General features: G+C 42.9%; 1 protein-coding gene across 1 annotated transcript in view; it reads left to right on the forward strand.

Moving 5' to 3' along the window:
- The window catches only part of LOC138303991 (uncharacterized), a 692,211-nt gene extending 672,632 nt beyond the window's left edge, over nucleotides 1-19,579 (forward strand). Inside the window, exons 14-16 of the mRNA XM_069243614.1 lie at nucleotides 2,579-2,673; nucleotides 6,219-6,302; nucleotides 19,362-19,579. Of these exons, the coding sequence (XP_069099715.1) occupies nucleotides 2,579-2,673; nucleotides 6,219-6,302; nucleotides 19,362-19,478 (296 nt within the window). The 3' untranslated portion in view covers nucleotides 19,479-19,579. The remainder of the gene's footprint in view (nucleotides 1-2,578; nucleotides 2,674-6,218; nucleotides 6,303-19,361) is intronic.
- The last annotated feature ends 648 nt before the right edge of the window (nucleotides 19,580-20,227 follow it).

Below are 20,227 nucleotides of genomic sequence, written 5' to 3' on the forward strand. Positions count from 1 at the left end.
ATAGGGAAAAAGTGCTCCAGATAAAAGCAGCAGTTTTTTTCCCCTAAATATGGCATCCATGAACGGTTTGCCACCTTCCCAGCTTTCAAGAACATACAGAGCTCAATCTATAAACCTAATTTTGCACCACAGTTTTGGCATTTTTCTAAGATGTATCCTATTTTCCCAATGTTTTGGCCTCTCGACCTACTTCCAGTTTGTGGTAGAAACCAGTGTGAAACCCATAGATGATTCAGAAAAGCTAGAGATTTCAGAAGAGTATGCAAAATTCTGAATTTAACAAGGAGTCATCTGTGTAGATCCCTCAAGGTTTTTCCAAGGGAAATACCTGTTGAAATAAAGAAATATTAAAAATGTGTAGGAAAAATTTACATTTGTGACAACATTTTCATCTGCAATTTTTTGTCACAATGTCAGATTGAGAAAAGCAACATACCATTACATTCACTGCACTATTTTGATTACAAAGATATATAGAGTTTGTAGATTCCCCTGAACCCAAAGTACCCAGAGCCTACAACCAAGGTGCATCCTTCCAATGTTTTTTTCATTGAGTACAGAGTAGAGATCAATTCTTATAGCACAATAGGTTGAGTGAAAATTGGTATTAAAGAAATTTATATATTTCTGAAATGGACACAAAATCTAAAGATTTTCAGCAGTGGTTATTTCTACATCTCTGAATTTGTGGGTACCTGTATGGTTTGGAGTTTGTTTTCAAAAGGTCATCTTTCTTCTACAAAGTCTTACATATGAAAGGCACAAATTCAGCAAAATCCAAAAGGTAATAACAAATATTCTACTATTCTATGCTCCCACAATTCTCTTGATAAAAACAGTACCTAAATTGTGTGGATAGGCTTAGTACTCCCGACAGGAAATGGCCCAAAACGCAACATAGATGCAGGAAAGTTTTCAACCAAAAACTAGCCCTTTTTTTTCAAAATGGGTAGTTCAAGATTTTGACCCTACCTCAACCAGCACCTGGGGAAACCTAGCCCACCCATCCATTTTTTAAACCTAAACACATATGGGTATCCAGTGTATGCTGACTTGTGTGTTTTTCACCACATGTTTCTACCCAGAATCCCTTGCAAATCTCAAACTTTGACAAAAAAAAACACATTTTCCTCACATTTTTGTGATGGAAATTCTGGAATCTGTGGAGAGCCACAAAACATCCTTCCATGTGGCATTCCCTAGTCCTCCCAATAAAAATGGTACCTCACTTGTGTAGGTAGATCTATGCCTGCAAGAGGAAACGTCCCAAAACGCAACATGGACGCATCACATTTTTCCTCCAAAAACTGACCCTTTTTTCCCAAAGTAGGTAGCTCAAGATTTTGGACCCCAGCTCAGCCGACACTAATATAAATCTAGTCCGCCTGTACATTTCTGAAAACTAGACACATAGGGGCATCCAGGGTGGGCTGACTTGCGTGTCTCACTCCAAGTTTTTGTTTTTACCCATAATCCCTTGCAAACCTCAAACTTTGAATAAAATACACATTTTCCTCACATTTCTATGATGAAAAGTTCTAGAATCTGCAGGCAGTCACAAATGTCCTACCACCCAGTGTTCCCATAAGTCTCCCCAGAAAAAATAGGTGCCTCACTCGTGAGGTTGAGCCAAGTACCCACGACAGGGAACGACCCTAATTAGACCTGGGGCAAGGGGAGTTCTGGGAGGTATCGAAAGTGTGGATCCCCTATGTTTTCTTACCCAGAATACCCTGCAAAAGTGAAACATTTATTAAAAACACTTTTTTTCCTTTCATGTCTGTGATGTAAAGTGGAATGTGCAGGGATCCTCAAATTTCCTAACACCCAGCATTCCCTCACTTGTCAGAATAAAAACGCTACTTCTCTGGTGTGCCAGGGCCTAGTGCCCAACACAGGAATGGAACACACAAGGGTCAACAGTAGTCCTTGCATGAGGACTACAAATGACCCTGGGGTGATCCATTTCTGACACTAGGCCCAGGCACCCAAGTGGGGTATAGATATGTATATTGTCAGTATATATTATTTACAGCTGGTGTCTGCCTCTGTTTAAAGGACTACCTGTTGTTATATATTCAGCAGTGTTATGCCGCCTTAATCAGTGGTTGTTTGGCATGGAATACAGAAGCAAGTATCCCTGCCCTGGAGACTGCTGAACACGCCCCATTCCATACTTCATGGGAATAACAAACAAACAGGACGTTGGTATCAATGCCCTCGTCTCATTGCTGCTATTTAAATTATGTAGGCAGATGTGTATGAAATTTTAAGCATTTTTGTACTTTGATATTTGAAAACAACTGAGTTATCTGAGCCTGTAATATTCCAGAGGAACTTATAAGTCTCCACATTATTCCTTCTGTGCTATTCCTCTTCTATTCTCCATTCTGTCTTAAAAGATTTCGGATAGTTATTCATTTGCCTGATGGGAGGGATGTAATAAGTTCTGTTCTCATATCTGCTGCCTGAAAACTAGACAAGACAAATTTGTCTAGATCATTGAATAATGTGTGTTTGTTGGGTAAGCAAGGCATATGGATTGTTTTCTAAAAATGAAGTAATATTTCTTACTTAGTTATAGGGCAACAGCTGGAAAAGCTTATTGAATACAGCAAACTGCTCAAAGATAAGGCACCTGCTCAGGAAGAACCATTTCATAAACAGCTAAAGGTAAACACGGACCATAAAAATCTTGTCAACGAAATTGTGTAAATCTCCAACTGTGGCTGGTATTCTTGCACCTAAACCCAAGCATTCCAATAATTTAGGGACCTGGGATACAGTCACGGATCGCGGAGAGGGCGGAGCAGCGTGCACACAAGGGGGACGATGACGACAACAACAACACATAACATAAAGAAATTATAAAAAGACACTTACCTCTGCATCCGCGGCACGACGCTCCGTTCCTCTGCTCTTCTGTCTCCTCTAGCACAGGATCCCAGCCTGCCCTGTGTCCAATCCTCATGCTGCTCAGAGCAGCATAAGGATTGGCTAGGAACATCTAGCCAGGGCGCTCCCAGGCAGACTGGGACCCTGTGCAGGGTCTCTCCAGCCCAGTAACTCTGTTGCTGGGCTGGAGAGACCCTTCTGCGCATGTGTGTTTGGCCAGCCCGAGACAGCCGCCCAAACATGCATGCACAGTGAAGGGGAGTGCTCAGCACTCCCCCTCATTGCTCGTCACCCCCGTGGCCCCGCCCCTTCCCCCAAAATCTATAATAAGTGTAGTTTATTATATTTTGGGGGGAAAAGGTTTGCAGCTGCCGCTGCTGACGTGGGGGTGATGCTCCTTTGCCCTTATGGAGGAGCCACCCCTGCTGGTATAACAGAGTCAAATTCCTCTTTTTCTTTCCTCTTCTGAGGAAAATTATACGCCCGATTCCTCACACATTTACCAACTGTTTGTAGCAGATGGATAAGTGGAATTTTGAGGGCTGTGGGGTCGGGTTGTGGGACAGGGATGGGCAGAGAAGGAAAGCGTAGAGCATATGCAACTCCTCTTACATTGCTGCAAAGATGAGCAGGAGCCAGGTGCAGAAGCTTCCTGCGTCTCTGACAGCTCTGCTCTAATATCTGGGACAGGCAATTCTGGGGTGGGAGATGCCAGAAATATTAGAAAGCCTTTGGCCTGGCATCCCCCAGGGAAATAATTCCAGACCAGTCGTAATGGTGGATTATCAATTTTAAAAGTGAATATTGCTAGTCTAAATCTACTCTTATGTTTTGCTTATTAGTTACAGTGATTTTACAAAGATGACATGTATTTTTTGAAAGGCCTTCAAACTGAAGGACTGCTTAGATACTGGTCGTTATCAAAAACTATTATTAACTGAGGGTTGTGTGGGTACTTATGTTGTGCTGTGAAATGTTATACTATGATCGGAGGCCTTTATAATGGCAATGCTTTGTGTCACTTTCAGTCACATGACCACCAAAGCAAAACATTAGTAAATAACTTCAATACATTTCTAAAATCATTGCTAAATGTATAAAGGCTGTCACACTAGAAGCATGATACAGGACATGTTCTTATGCTGGTATATCACGCTTTTATTCAAAACAGAAAACTTATTGCCAACAATCCAACATCCTAAAGAAAAGTAACTAAGAAACTTCTGTTGGAATTTGGGATGTGGGGCTTACCAATTTAGGATGTCAGTCTTTGGAATGATATCCTAGTGAAGGCATGAGGCGAGATTTAAGAAAAGTGGTGCTGCACCCAGTGCAGCAACACTTTTCCTGCACCCCCTAGCGCCCCTTTTATGCCACCATGTGTGTGCCGTATGTAAGATACGGTGCACCATGGCGATATTGGGAACTAGCTTCAGAATTGTTTACGATAGTTCGAAGCTCTGCCGAATTAGCGTAAAAAATGTTGACGCTAATGCTGCACAGCTCATTGAGGTCCATTGTAAAAAATGGTGTGCCTCCTATTAACGTCTACTCTGAGCAGATGTTAAAAGTGCCAAAAAAATGCCACAAAGAAATCTTTTAAATTACTTCGCGGCATTTCCCCCCCTAACAGGGGAACTCCCCCTTTGCATGCATTGTGCCGGCATATTGTAACACAAAGGATTAAAAAGTAACGATATGCATGCATTGTGCCACTTTGTAAATTTGGTGCAGCAATTTTGGCCTCGTTGGGCCACATTCGCATAAAAAATGACACCAAGGTGGCGCAAGGAGGCGCTAGGGGCTCTTAAATCTGCCCCATTGTATCTACAGCTTGTCTATACTTTGGTTTGACTCATAAGGAAAAGTGCAATAGTAAGGGCGGAGTCCTACGTCTTTGCCCGAACATACTTTGGCATTGTTTTTCAGTTCAAAACAGCTGCACTTGCGTGCCAGGAAAGCCATGCCAAGCACAGAAATCAACTGTACATTAGTATTTGTCATGACTTTTTTTAGGCTGGTTATTGTCCTTGTGCACTGTTCCATGAAGTGTGAAGCACATCCAGATGCGAAAAAGTACATTTTGTTTTCTTCCCTAAGAAAACTTTTAGCCCTATGGATGAAGTATTTCATCAACGCAGCCACCAAATCTTCCCTAATCCTTTGCCCTTCCAATACCCTAACAGGAATTAAATATGTGACCATTAGCAGTCTGGGAAAGCGAGGGATTTAATTTTTCAACCACCCAAATACATACACGTTTATGATCGTTTATAAAGTTACAAGGCCAACCACCACTTGTTCCACGTGCTTTCCAGCTCTTCCATAGGTTTTATTGCTGTAGATTTTTTCGCACGTGTGGTAAAGAAATCTGCAGTAGTATAACCCCTTATACCAGCAATCTTGTTGTGAATTCATTCCTGGACTGTATTAATAACTTCACTATACGCATACATTTATGGTCCAAAATACCTTTTTTAAATTGGGTCCTATGTCTAAGAGGACAATGCTTCAAAACATGCATAAAGTTAAAGGCTAAATTGTGATGCAAAATTAAAAATATAACTGACCTAATGAAGCAATCCTTTTCAGTTCCCACATTCCAGAACAGTGGTGCTCAAGTTAGATCAATATATGATAGATCCATGCTTGATTTTTAGGATATCTGCAGAAGATGCACATCTTTTAACTATCATTAATGAAACTGATTTACATAGTCAGTGGTTATCCCAAAAAAACGGGATTTGATCCTACCTATTTTGCCCTATAAAGCATACGCACACTCTAAAGAACACTTCATATCTATTCGGTGCTGAAACCTCTCCAGTGTTAGAAATATGATCAACACGTGCTTTTCCGGGTCGACAAACATTCTTTATCCTTCCTCTGCTCTGCCACTCATCACCAACTACCACCTTCAAATTCTTCCGGAACCATGTGGTCTCCATTATTATTAAAATACACACCCATAGTGATTGGTACCCCATAGCCTCTTGTAAACAAATCTCTGCTCTTGGCCCAGTTAAGTGAGTGTAAGAGGCAATATTGATACATTTTCTTTAATAAATGTTTTTTTTGTGAGGTATCGTTCTGCTGCTAAAGGAACTAGCGTTGTTCAAGACCTCTCAGTTTGTCTTCATGAATATGTAAGCTAGTAATACATTTTCCTACACTGTGGAGTAGATGTGATTGCATGATACTGACACTAAACACATTTAAAACCAGCCAACGCCCATTAAGATAGACTTTGCTTTTAGCAATTTCGCCATTGCTTGTTTTGTGCCCAAGTATCTACTACTAAAGGCATACGTTTTATATCACAGAATATAATCCAGAAATATGAAGTAAAGCATGCACAGCTGGTAAAGAGATGTGAGGAGATGAAGAAACTGTACAATGATGTACTGGTAAGTATGTCAGTGTCTCTCTGTGAGGGTGTGTAAAGTACACTGAATGCATTTACATCACTTAGATTTCTATTAGAAGCCATTTACTCTGATTTCGTACACATATCACTGAAAGGGATCTAAAACTAAACTCCATGTTGTTGCTTTTGAGTATCTTAAGGTTTTCTCTATGATCCAAGCATTTCCTGACCTTTTCTGCAACCTAACCTGCACTGTGAAGAGCGTGAGCTGGAACTCTACTGTAACCATCTTCTGATCGTCATCTTTTCTTTTTCCAGGTTGGGATACAAATCAAGGTATATGTTGTAGTTCAGGCTTAGTTTGTATATTCACGTTTAGGAAGCGTCAAAAACGGGTGTGGAGATGGAGAGGGTTTTATGGACTAACTACACCCTAATTAGTAGAGAAATGTTACCAACCCTGTGGCAAAGCAAAACGTTTGCGTACTCATCTCTGAGAGTGCGAATGATCTACACCCTGGTTTCCGTGTTTGGAAAGACCATGCTATGTGGGGCTAGAGGTGAGTTAGTCAACATATTACCAGAGAGTAAAGTATCGACTCTGGCTCTTAGAACCCATGCATGAGCCAAGCCCATAACAATATATGTCATGTATATCATGCAACAAAGATAATATTAGAGTGTGATCATTTCTCCAGAATTCACAAAACTGTATTTCTTTAGCACAACCAAGTGTCTCACTTTAGTACGTGGAATTATTTTACAAGTGTTTACTAAATGTGGGAGTTTTTAAGAATGAACTGACAAACATTTCTGTCCCAGCCCTGATGACAATGCGATTAGTGAATGGAGAGGCAAGTCACTTGTCATGTTTATCCTGCATTTGGCCTAGATTCTAATTCTAGATGGAGCAACATTATAGGCTATTCATCTTGAGAGGTTGTTATGCCGAACAGGCTTGAACTAGCTTATTTGAAGGTGCGCTCAGTATTTGCCGAGAAGCACACAATTTGGTCAAGCCAGGAAGCTGGGATTGAAGTCAGATTTTTCCACTTTCACATACTGCAATTCAGCCACTTTGTGGGTATATCTGTCTGACATCAAATGATAATGCTTTGTCCTCAATTCTTGATGAGGGAGATTAGAGCATGGGTGACTGGCAGAATCCACATTTTATTATTGGCAGTTTTTCACAGCACAAACCTTGGTCTGAGAGCATGAGTGTCTCACAACAAATACAGACTAAATTACATTTCTTTTTGCAGCACAGGGAGATTTGTCGAGATTCACAGGATTCTGTGACAAGGCCAGGGATGCTGAGCCAAGGGGGGATTCAAACTCAGCTCCCCTTGTTACATGGTTGGCAGCTGTAGCCAGTAGGTCATATTTTGGTTCAACGTTTTAAGAGGACCTCCAGCTAAGCCAGAGCCAGGCATCTTGTTCAAGCTTGGATCGGGCTTTCAGTGGCTCAGCCCACCTCCATGTGTGGCTGGATAAATGAGATAGTGATTGATGGTCATGCGTGAAGGAAGTTGTAAATAAAGTAATTAGATGATTGAAATCTGATTGGCATCTGTGTAGGAGTCATGACATGGCATGATTACTTTATGTGCATAAAGAGTGGTATGGTTTTCTGAATGAGGTGCAGTATAGTAGAGTTTCCTATTGGGAAGGTGAATTAATATCGTCTATAGATTGAGGTATCTGTATGTGTTTTATTGATGTGGTTGATTGATGTAGTTGATCAATGTTGAATGGGAGTAATGATTAAAATGTAGTGTCCTCAAAAGAAGGAACACAGTGAAGTGAGAATTGTGTTGTGAATGGTTAACATTGCATATTAATAACTTATAAAAGATAATAAAGCATAGATCAAGTTTCTGGGTACCAATTAGATTGTATTTCACAATAAAAACAAACCTAAATTGTTTGGGAAACTCTAGCTGTGTTAATTACTTGATCAACCTTCTTTGTCATGCACTGAAGTTAGAGAAAGGGAGTTTAACAACACAGATGTGTTGCCCAATGTCTAGATACAAACTGAAATTCTGTTTTCCGGATATCTTAGAAAAACACTTCCTGTCTCTAGTGGGTGCCTGGTAGAAGGTTTGATAATAGAATTATTACCTGGAGGTGAGTAGACTGTACATTGTGCAATGGGGCTAATGAATTGGCAACCCATATGCTTCTATAACCTGTGTTTATATTCAGTAGCTTTCAGTATATGTTAACTGCTAGAGTGGTAACCTTCGTTTGAATCATTTGGAAAGTTTTACCAGATTACAGTTCATTGGAAACCGAATGTCTGGTACTGGGAGCAAGTTAAACAGATGTTATGTTATGTGATGTTATGTCATGTTGCGTTGTTTTGTGTTGTGCTTTTATGTTTATTTGAATAGCACATGACTCTCCCCATAGGTTATTCTGTAGTGAGAAAGAGAAAGGTCTAGTAAGTGATTGTACAGATGAAACAAGTAAATACCATGCTTGGCAATGGAAATACATTATGCATGGCTTCCATAAGAAGCCTCTATCATTTGCACTAGATTTGGAATCTGGTAATTCATTGGTATGACTAAACAAAAGTTCATATCAAAACTTGTTACCCACTGTTGCCACCTCATAAAGGCCACCAGGCCAGGCTGACAGGGCCCTCTGAGACTGAGAACCTGTTAGTGCATAGCTGCTTGTCTGCTCTGACGGAGATGAAATCATAGCTGCAGGAGGGGAAGTGTAGGAAATGTGGTTAGGGTTGGTTAAGGATGAAAGGTAAAGTGATTTTTTTTTCACCTTTGGGTCAGGGAGGAGAGGCCATATTATGTATGGCTTCTTCTCCATTAAGTCACTGCATAGCAGTTAAAAGCAGGGGCAAATGATTTGGGGGCTATGCATAACATAAAATTATAGATGGGTAAAAGTGAGTTACAGGGATGTTGTTTACCTTGGGATTCTGAGCGAAGTCATAGCCAACTTGGGATTTGCGCTCTTTGTCTTGTTGATGTCATTCAGAACCCCTTGGTAAAAAAACATCTACAAATTTATAAAGTAATATATAAACTAAAGTGTTTATTTGACTTACCTATGAATGCCTGATGATGAATGGGCCCACCTCAATGATCAAATCATGGTTTCCTTCACCTGACCTCCCTGCAGAAGCACATGTCCATCTCAGTGTAGATTGCCTTTTTTACTTAATCTTTAGTAACAATAGAATAATAATTACTCTGGGAAACATAGTATTTTATTTTCCTTCTAAGCTTCATTTACCAAATCTTTCATGAGGGTAGGACTGTACTAAAACAGTAGCCATTTACACTGCCCCTCTTTTCCGTGGCGCTCGTTCACATAAATGAAGGAGTTGAATTAATTTATGGTGCCCTTTCTTTAATTGGCATATAGTGGTGTGACTTTAGGGTTGCTTCCACATTCAAATCTTGGTACAACACTTGCAGATAAGGGCTTTTTTGCCAATGTGCATAACTTGCTAAAGTGCACTGGTGCTCACAGAATAGGGTTCAATGAGCACCATACAGGCTTAGGTGCTTGAACAGGGGGGACAAAGGTCACTGGATTCCTCTGGGGATCTACTCCCACAGGGTTCTTCAGTAACAGACCGTACTCATTAGCGGCACCCTAACCAATTAACACTGTGCAGCCCATACATAGAAACTGACTGGAAGACCAGAGGTACACTGCATTTCGCAGCTATGGGGGTTATCAAGGCTCAGCATAAGGGTGTAGATGCAGTCTTTGACTATAGTCACCTTTATACAGACATTTGAAGTGACTTGAATCCCTTGCACCAACACAGAGAAGGACACTACTCTTTCTTTCTGCTCTGTATTGAGTTTATACACTCTCTTTACAATATCTCTTGGGACAGCAATTTATTTTTTTCATGGGGCTGAGAAAAATACCATCTGCTTTACACATTCTTCCATTGTTCACCTTCTTCAGACACCCGGGGCCTTATTGTATAGAATGGTGCACAGTCCAGGTCATCACTGGGTACACTCTCGTTGGATTAGTGCAGCTTGGACCTGTATATTATAATCCAAAAATATGCAGGCCTTCCACAGTAGGCATGAATTTTCACCTCCACTTCTGACATACTAACTAGTAGTTTAACCTGCCATTGTATGTTTCACTGAAGAACAATGATTTAAACATACATTACAGAGGATCCTACATCAGGCAGATAGTGTGTGACTGCACCCACCAGCATGAATACAATGGGGGTACCTGGGACACTCACAGGAGAGTGCATTAAATTTGTATGATTTTCTGCCCCTGAACCCACATTGGTATTATGATGCAAGAGCAGGGAAAAAAGGTATTCCCTCACATGCGTGCAGACCCACCGCCATGCAAATGGACAAAAGCTCCCTTATTATTGCACATGAGCAAAATGTGCTTCCAAACTTTTGCAAATACCAAACAGGTTGCATTGTATCTGTGGTTCTGTCTGTAATACAGAAGTGCCCTATGTTTGCGTAAAACATACTCAAGCTCCCTGTCTGGTACTGGAACTCTTTTGTCCCAGGGGCAAACAGGATATTAAAATCCTTAGGTTCTTGATTGTTGTTATGTGATTTCATTTTGTGGTCCGTAACTCCTGCTGAACAAGTCTAAGAGACTATAAAACTCCATGTAGCGCTATTTCTCAGTGCAGGTTCTCTAGTATGGGACTTGCTTGTCATAACCTGAGAGGGCAACATTTCTTGCCCTGAAAAATTCCAAATACTTATAAGTGAAGCATTGTAAACTAACCATAGCTTCACGTGAACCTACATTTGTTATACAGATTGTACTGTGTGTGCATTAAGGCACACATATCACATGCTAGAGCATAGCCTTATCGTCCACATTTCCCAAAGTAAGGGAAGAACTTAGGGCCAGATGTAGGTAAGTTAAAATATACGAATTGAAAATAGCGACTCAATACGAATCGCTATTTCCGACTTGCAAAATGAAATCCATGAAATAATTGTGATACCAATTTGCGAGTCGCATAGGTGTCGCACCACAATTTGCGACCCTCGCTTTTAGCAAGGTCGCAATTTACGACCTCGCTAAAAGCGAGGTCGCAAATTGTGAGAAGGGTGTCGTAAATTGCGACTGACTCGCAAATTGCCTGCAGGTGCTGACCAACAGTTTGGAAACCCACTTCCTGGCTCTTAGTGATGACATCAGAACCAGGAAGTCATCAAGTACACCTGGGAGGACGGAAGACGACACCCTTTCCAAACTGCTGTGCCACACCCAGGAGAGAGGAGCTGCTGCTACAATGGAGGAGACAGGCAGTGCTGGTAGGAGAAGGAAGGTTACGTTTTCAGATAAAGAGCTGGAGGTGCTGACAGAGGAATGCTGCCTGCACCATGACCAACTATTTAGGAAGGCAGCCATGAGTGTCCCAGACACTCAAAAGAAAATGATATGGCAGCAGATCCAGGAAAAGATAAATGCCATAGGGATGAGCAACCGCACCCTTGAGGAAATCAGGAAACAGTGGTATGACCTGCGCTATATGACAAAGGAGAGGGTTGCAGAGCAGCTGAGAGAAATGAGGGGCACCGGAGGAGGCCCATCCACCGTCCCACCACCCACAGCCATAGAAGCAATGGTTGAGAAGACCCTGGAGCCAGAGGCCGTCATTGGCATGGGAGAAGTGGACAGTTCAGCGCCAGGAACATCCAAAAGTGAGTACCTTGAGATATGCTGTGACACCCACAAATGCAGTATACACACACTCCCAGTACACAGCAGCAGGCACCACCAGACTAGCTCCATTCCAGTCCAGCAACCTCTAGAATAGTGCATTATGGGAAATGTAGTACAGAAGTCAGAATATAGGCAAATGTTTATTATGAGGCATAAAACAGATGTGAGAGATTGACAGTGTATCCCCTATGTCCCACAGGTCTCCCACAAGCCACCCCCAGCAGTGACACCAGGCAGGGAGGAGAGCATGGGCTGCTGTTGAAATTGCTGGGCCCAAAAGGACACCGCCAGGGTCCATAGAGGAACATGCACAGGACATGGGGGCGGCTGACACAATCCCAGGGCCCAGCCACACAGAGAGACAATCAGAGCCACTAGCAGGACGAATGCATAGAAGCCAGCGCAGAGTTCAGTTGGTGCCCCAGGAGGAGGTAGGGGATGCAGGCTTTGCAGGCTTGGAAGCATCCATCATCCATAGTCAGCGCCTTCAAAATAGACAATTAAGGACAATAACAAGAACCCTCAACAGGATGCAGAGCAGCATGACCAATGGGCTGGCGGATGTGAACAGCCAGTTCACCAGGATGAATGATCATTTGGGGGATCTCCCACAGGCCATCCACCATCTGCTGACAGAACTCGTGGCAGACCGTCAACATGCAAGGCGCAGGGAGCGCCACACAGCGGCACGATTTGACCGCCTGGCTGCATCCATTGGGCGTCTTGCAACCAATACAACAGGCCTCTCTAGACGGACAGTCAGCCTACAAGTGGAACTTGGACATTTTGCTAGCGATGTGGTGCGTGGACTCGACCGCATCAGCCATGCTGTGGACCTGATGGAAAGTAGGCAGGCTGCAAGGGGCAAAGGTGAGACCCATCAGGAAAGTGAGGAAGGGTCTACCATCAGTAGCGTGTCTGCCAGTGAGTCCCGTGGGCTACGGAGTGGTAGTACACAGCAGGGGTCAGGGACCCACCAGGGATGAGCCATGCTGGCCGCTCAAGGAGGAGGGTGTGAGCCACCATAAAGCACTGTTCATGAGGCACATGACTTATTATGTGTCTTCATCACATTTGGACAATTACAGGCTGTGACAGACAGCACTTTTCTTTCCCCATCTAGTTTAGTAATAAAAAGGTTTTGTTTCTTTCACTACACAACTGGTCTCTGTGTGTCTGACATCAGTGAGTGTGGTGACAATTGACACATACCTGCCAAAGTATTGGGTTGCAATGTGGTTCTGTCTCTGTCTGCCTTGGTTTGCAATGCTTCTATCCCCAGGCTGTTGGTGTGGTACCTCTTGCTCCTCATCCTCCGAATCTGTGTCTTCAGGGGTGAGATGTAGCCCACGTCTGGTGGCAATGTTGTGTAGGATTGCACAGGTGGCGACAATCTTGAATGCTGTGTTTGGGGCATACTGGAATGCACCTCCACTTTTGTGGAGGCACCTGAATCTTGCCTTTAACATGCCAAATCTCCTCTTGATGACAGTTCTGGTCCGCCGATGTGCACTGTTATAACGCCTCTCGTTCTCATTGCCAGGTGTTAGCTACGGGGTAAGTATCCATGGTCTGAGAGCATGTGCACTGTCACCTGTTTACCTAACATACCTAATAGATATCCATCTCCAAACTCCCCACGTTCTAGGCGTTGGTGTATCCCACTGTGCCTGAATATGTATGAGTCATGTGTACTCCCTGGGAATTTAGCTACAATGTCAGTAATGACATTATGTGCATCACATAACACCTGGATGTTTAATGAGTGGGTACACTTCCTACTGCGGAACACATATTCCAGATTTTCAGAAGGGCAGATTTGTATATGTGTCCCGTCCGCACACCATATTACATGGGGGAAGTTGACAATTCTGTAGAAGTCTAACTTGGTGCTGTTAATTTCTGCCTCATTCCTGGGTAGGTATATATATCTGGACATGTGTGTGAGTATGGCATCTAGGAATGATCTGAAGAATATTGAGAGTGAACCCTGGGATATCCCACCTGCTACTGCAATCACCCCCTGATAGCTACCCGAGGCCAAGAGGTGCAGTGAGCATAGCACTTGAACATGTGTAGGGATGGCGCTGCTGCGCATTGTCTGTCGTTCAAGCCGCAGATTAAGGAGTTCAAGTAATTCTAAAATTGCTGCACTGCTCAGTCTATATTTGTCATAAATCTCCTGCTCAGTTTGTTGAAACAGTTTCTGCCTGGTTCGGTATATCCTCTCCTGTCTCTGCCTCCTCCTCCTCCTCTGCTGGGTGGCGTGGACTCTCCTCCTCCATGCTATCACATACGGTTCAGCCATTTTGAGTAACCAAGATGCCTTCTGGGTCTCATTTTATACTTTGGTTCTGGTTACCACCTGCTCTGAATCAGTGGTAATCTGGATGTGCAAAAAGGGCTTTTTGCGACTAGTCGCAATTTGCGACTGGCTTTTGCATATGGTTTCCGACACGCAAATTGTGGCTTCCTATTTGCGGGTCGCAAAATCAGATCACAAATTTTGCGGGTCGGTAATGGCTCGCATCGCTATTTGCACTTCGGAAATGTGATTTTTGCATCCCATTTTGGATTTTGCGAGGTCGCAAATAGCGATTCAGGCCATTTGCGACTCGCAAATATTTGCTACATCTGGCCCATATTCCCCAAGGTTGGACACTGACACTGTACCCCGTTAAAACAGTGGCCTCAGAATTTGGCCCAAAAAACACTTTTTTCCTTACATTCTGTGACAGAAAGTTTTGAAACCTGAGATGAGCCACAAACGTCCTTCTACCCAGCGTTCCTCCATGGCTCCCAATAAAAATGGCACCTCACTTGTGTGGGTAGGCCTAGTGCCAGTGACAGGAAATGCCCCAAAACATAACGTGGACACATCACATTTTCACAAAGAAAACTGACCTGTTTTTTGAAAAGTGCCTAGCTGTGAATTTTGGCCCCTAGCTCAGTCGGGACGCAGGGAAACCTACCAAACCTGTGCATTTTTTTAAACAGGACACCTAGGGGAATTCAGGATTTGGTGACATGTGGGGCTCGCACCAGGTTCTATTACCCAGAATCCTTTGCAAACCTCAAAATTTGGCAAAACAACTTTTTTCCCTCACATTTCAGTGATGGAAAGTTCTGGAATCTGAGGGGAGCAACAAACTTCCTTCTACCCAGCATTCCTCTAAGTCTCTCAATAAAAATGGTACCTCACTTGTTTGGGTTGGCCTAGTACCCGCGACAGGAAACGCCTCAAAACACAACTTGGACACATCCCATTTTCCAAAAGAAAACAGACCTGTTTTTTGCAAAGTGCCTAGCTGTGGATATTGACCTCTAGCTCAGCCAGCACCTAGGGGAACCTACCAAACCTATGCATTGTTTGAAAACCTGGCACCTAGGGGGATTCAGGATGGGGTGACTTGTTGGGCTCTCACCAGGTTATCTTACCCAGAATCCTTTGCAAACCTCATAATTTGGCAAAAAAACACTTTTACCTCATATACATTGATTGAAAGTTCTGGATTCTGAGGGGATCAATAAACTTCCATCTACCCAGCATTCCTCTAAGGCTCCCAATAAAAATGGTACCTTACATTCTGTGACAGAAAGTTCTGAAATCTGAGAGGAGCCATAAACGTCCTTCTACCCAGTGTTCCTCCAAGGCTCCCAATAAAAATGGTACCTCACTTGTGTGGGTAGGCCTAGTGCACATGACAGGAAATGCCCAAAAACACAATGTGGACACATCACATTTTCCTAAAGGAAACTGACCTCATTTTTGCAAAGTGCCTAGCTGTAGATTTTGGCCCCTAGCTCAGCCGGCGCCCAGGGAAACCTACCAGACCTGTGCACTTTTAAAAACTAGACACCTAGGAAAATACAGGATGGGGTGACTTGTGGGACTCTCACCAGGTTCAATAACCCAGAATCCTTTGCAAACCTCAACATTTGACAATAAAAAACACTTTTTCCTCAGAATAGAAAGTTATGGAATCTGAGGGGAGCAATAAACGTCCTTCTACCCAGCACTCCTGCAAATCTCCAAATAAAAATGGTACCTTACTTGTGTGGGTAGGCCTAGCGTCTGTGACAGGAAATGCCCCAAAACACAATGTGGACACATCACATTTTCCCAAATAAAACTGACCTATTTTTTGCAAAGTGCCTAGCTGTGGATTTTGGCCCCTACCTCAACCGGCAGCCAGGGAAACCTACCAAACCTGTGCATTTTTAAAAACTAGACACCTAGGAAAATACAGGATGGGGTGACTTGTGGTGCTTTCGCTATTTTCTATTACCCAGAATCCTTTTCAAACCTCACAATTTGCCAAAAAACACTTTTTCCTCACATTTTGGTGATGCAAAACTCTAGAATCTGAGAGAAGTGACACACTTCCTCCTACCCAGGGCCCCCCCAACATCTCCTAATAAAAATGGTACCTCACTTCTGTGGGTAGGCCTCGTGCTAGTGAAAGGGAACGTGTAATTCATGCATGGCAACAATACTCCTTTGGAATAAATTGTTTTTACTTACTTAATACATGCAACTATGCAAACCACAGGTCGACCACGGACAATACCACAAGGAGCCACAGCAAAGAAAGCAAAAACTTTGAACTAGAACAAAAAGGAGATATAAACTGTTATATTCACAAATGCAAATACTTCACCAGCTGACAAGCACCCCTCTACCAAGCATTTAGAAATTTTCCATGGTTATAAGTGGATTCTGCCCCCTTGGGGGCAGATGGCCCTACAAAAAATAGGCCAATCTGCCCCCAAGGGGGGCAGAAATGGGCAACAGTTCTGTGCCTCCTTTGGGGGAGACCCTTGTCAAAGAGGCCGTCCCCCGCACAAAACACACACAGACACAAGACCCCTAGTGCCTAAGTGGATTCTGCCCCCCCTTGGGGGCAGATGGGCCTAACAAAATAGGCTGATCTGCTCGCAGGGGGGGCAGAAATGGGCAACATTTCCGTGCCCCCTTTGGGGGGTGACCCTTGCAAAAGGGGGTGCCTCCCAACACAAAGAAATCAAGGTAAAAAAAAAACATAAATCCCTGGAGTCTTGGTGGCTTCTGCCCTCCTTGGAAGCAGAATGAGCCTAAACAAAATTGGCCAATCTGCCCCTACGGGGGGGGGCAGAAATGGCCCTCACTAATGTTCCACTTTTTGGGGGGCGACACTTGCCCAAGGGGTGCCCTGTAGACACAAAAAACATACACACACATCACAATCTCTAGGGCCTAGTAGGTTTCGACTCCCCCCCCAGTGACAAGATCGGCCAAAAACATGGCCGATCTAGCACCATGAGGGTCAAAGCACATAAAAAATCTTGGGTTACTGCCCTAAAACATAATAACATACATCATCCCTGGTTCCTAGTGGGTCTTGACGCCACTGGGGGGCAGATCCGCCAAACAAATGGCCGATCTGCCCCCAGGGGGGCTGAAACACCGATATAATATTGCCCCCAGGAGACCGACCCTTCCCTAAAAGGTCACTCCCCAAAATAAACTAAAAACCACATCCCTGGTGCCTAGTGGTGGATTCCTGCTCCACGATCGCGGGCCTCGTCTGTGATCGTGGAGCAGGAATCCATTGAAAACTTGCACAGAGGGGAAGGAAAAACTCTTTCTTTTCCCCCTGCATCTGTTTTCCACCCCCACCCACCCCCCAGGAGAAGGACTCACCTGTTTTGGGTCCTCTCTGATAGACGCACTGGAAGCAAGTGGGTTCCAGCACGCCCCAGCTGCATTTAATGACGTCAGCGCGCTGTGATCGCGCTGACGTCATCAGATTGCTGAAGGGGGATCAGGGTGGAAGGGAAAGCGATTCCCCTTCCATCCCCAACTGGTGGGTGTGGACCGTGTGAAGGACAAGTTGGTCTCACCCCCAGCACACAGGAACCATGGCCAAGGACGAGGCCAGCTTGCCCCAGACACCCAGGGTGTTAAGAAAAACTGTTGTGATACCAGAATCTAGCACTCCTTGTCTATAATTACACTATTGTTCTTGGCTTTATGTTTCCTCCCACACATTCGTGTTGACCTTTACATTGCTATAACTTGTACTTGCTAAGTGAAGATTACTGGTAAATTCTATTATTTCCCATCCATTGTACAGAGCACTAATGTCCTTGGGGCCAGCCCATGCTAAATAAAACATGGGAATAAAATACATATATTTTATTATTTTTTCAAATTCCAAAACTCTATTGCTTTAATTAGTTTTGATGACTACACAATTATTTTATCATTTGGAAATGTCTTTGTTCTGGTGCCCAACAATTACTGCAGTTTTGAGAAAGGGTCACTTGCCACTCCCAAACAAAATGTTATTTTACTTTCACAAAGCAGAAGGAGTACAAGGCTTGTAAGTTAGCGATTCATAGGATTTACAACCGCTAAATAGCTTTGACAATTTGGCCCTGACATTTATGCCTAAGAGAGAATTTCTGAAAGAATGTGCTATATACATGCCTTTCCATGTAGGCCCAGATTTAATAACACTTTGCACCTTTGAAAAGGGATACATGGTCACAAGAAGCTGTGCAAAGCAATGCATTGATATTTACTTTCCAGCACAAAAGGTATTTGGTGCTGGAAACTGTCCTTTTTCAGAAAAAAAATGTTTTGCACTGCTTTGTGCTGCTTACAATTAAGGGGGATACACTGTAAACATCCATTGTTTGTGGCGCAAAGCTCAATCCACTAAGATAGCATGACCAGGCTTTAGGTCAAAACCTAGCGCCTCTTTGAAGCAGGCATTAACAATGAGAAGCAAATTCTTCTTTTCGAAACAATCACTCATTGCTTGTGTGTTGAAGTTGACAGAACACATTCCTTGTAGTGGATCCTTCTGTGTTTGTCTAGACATAGCAATTTGTACTGGAAATTATGCTTCCAGTAACAATCCTGTACTAGACAGCACACACCCATCTCAGTATGGCTGTGCATCGGATAAGGGAGCCTTTATACCTCAGGAACAGAGGAAGAGAGAAGCAGCAGGATAATCTTAGCAGTTATTGTTCTGTATTGTGCTTTCTCCTTTGTACAAAATAGTGGGGCAAATGTGGTTCCTGAACTGCCTTGCATTACAAAGTAGCAAATCTGACAAAATAGCTCAATGTAGTGAAAGAAAAGGATCAACTTGTTTAATCAATAATACCTTCTGACCTTCTGCTTTTTAAATGATGAAATACTTTAAAAGTTCTGGGAACAATTCTTGATTACACCTTATCATTAATTCATGCCGGTTCATATTAGCGTGTGTGGATTCCAATGAGGTTATTTGGTTTATAGATAAAAGATATATCTCAAGATGATGTAGGACACTGGTTCAGCTACATGGACACTGCAATAATCGTGACCTTTGTATTTCTACAGATAAAGTTTGGAGAATCAGAAGAACAAGATTCCCAGGAATTATTTGGCTGGATTTCATCTTTCGTGATGGGTTTTAACAAGGTTTTGTTAGAGTTAGGAATTAGCATGCCCAGGTGATTGGTTTCGACTGGTCAGGCTCAAAGTTCATGGAATCTCATATAAGAATCACGGTGGGATACATTGCAGTGTGTAATATTAACTGTTAATTATCCAATTTTGCTTGCTTTATTAAAATAAATAAATAAATAAATATGATAGTTATTTTACTGTTTATCATTCTTGTTGTGCTGTACACTGATACCATCTTCCAGCAACCATCAATCTGTTGTTCCAGATCACTCAATTTCATATTTACTTGATCTCTTTCAAGAAGTTGAATCCTACTAATTGTAAGTGCTAAACATGCTCTGGTTATCCTAAAGACGAAGGACTACATGGTAGGCAATGTGTGGTTCTAAAAACAAGCATACGATCCTCCTGGATCTGTTTAACTGTCTGTGCTCTCAATATGAACGAATCCGGCAAATATTCTGACTCTGGGGCAAATTGGTTTTTCACACATGAAAATACAGTAGACTTTGGGCTGGGAAACAATGCAACATTGGAGGTTTTGCTCCTCGGAACTGATAGACACATGCTGTTATTGCATTAGTCCTCATTCAGAGGTGCAAAACCTAGAATGATGCATTAATACTGCACCAGATAATTACTGCAACCCTGTATATCAGAGTTTACCAGGTGTGGGATTAGTGTTCCTATGCAGTATAAGATTTGTAGTTTCTTATGACTGGTGCTCTGCCGTTATAGTCCTCAGTTACTGGCATTTAGGGTGTGAGAAAATGGCCAAGAGCACTGCTTCACTCTGC

Source organism: Pleurodeles waltl, chromosome 7 (assembly GCF_031143425.1).
Source record: "Pleurodeles waltl isolate 20211129_DDA chromosome 7, aPleWal1.hap1.20221129, whole genome shotgun sequence".
NCBI lineage: Eukaryota > Metazoa > Chordata > Amphibia > Caudata > Salamandridae > Pleurodeles > Pleurodeles waltl.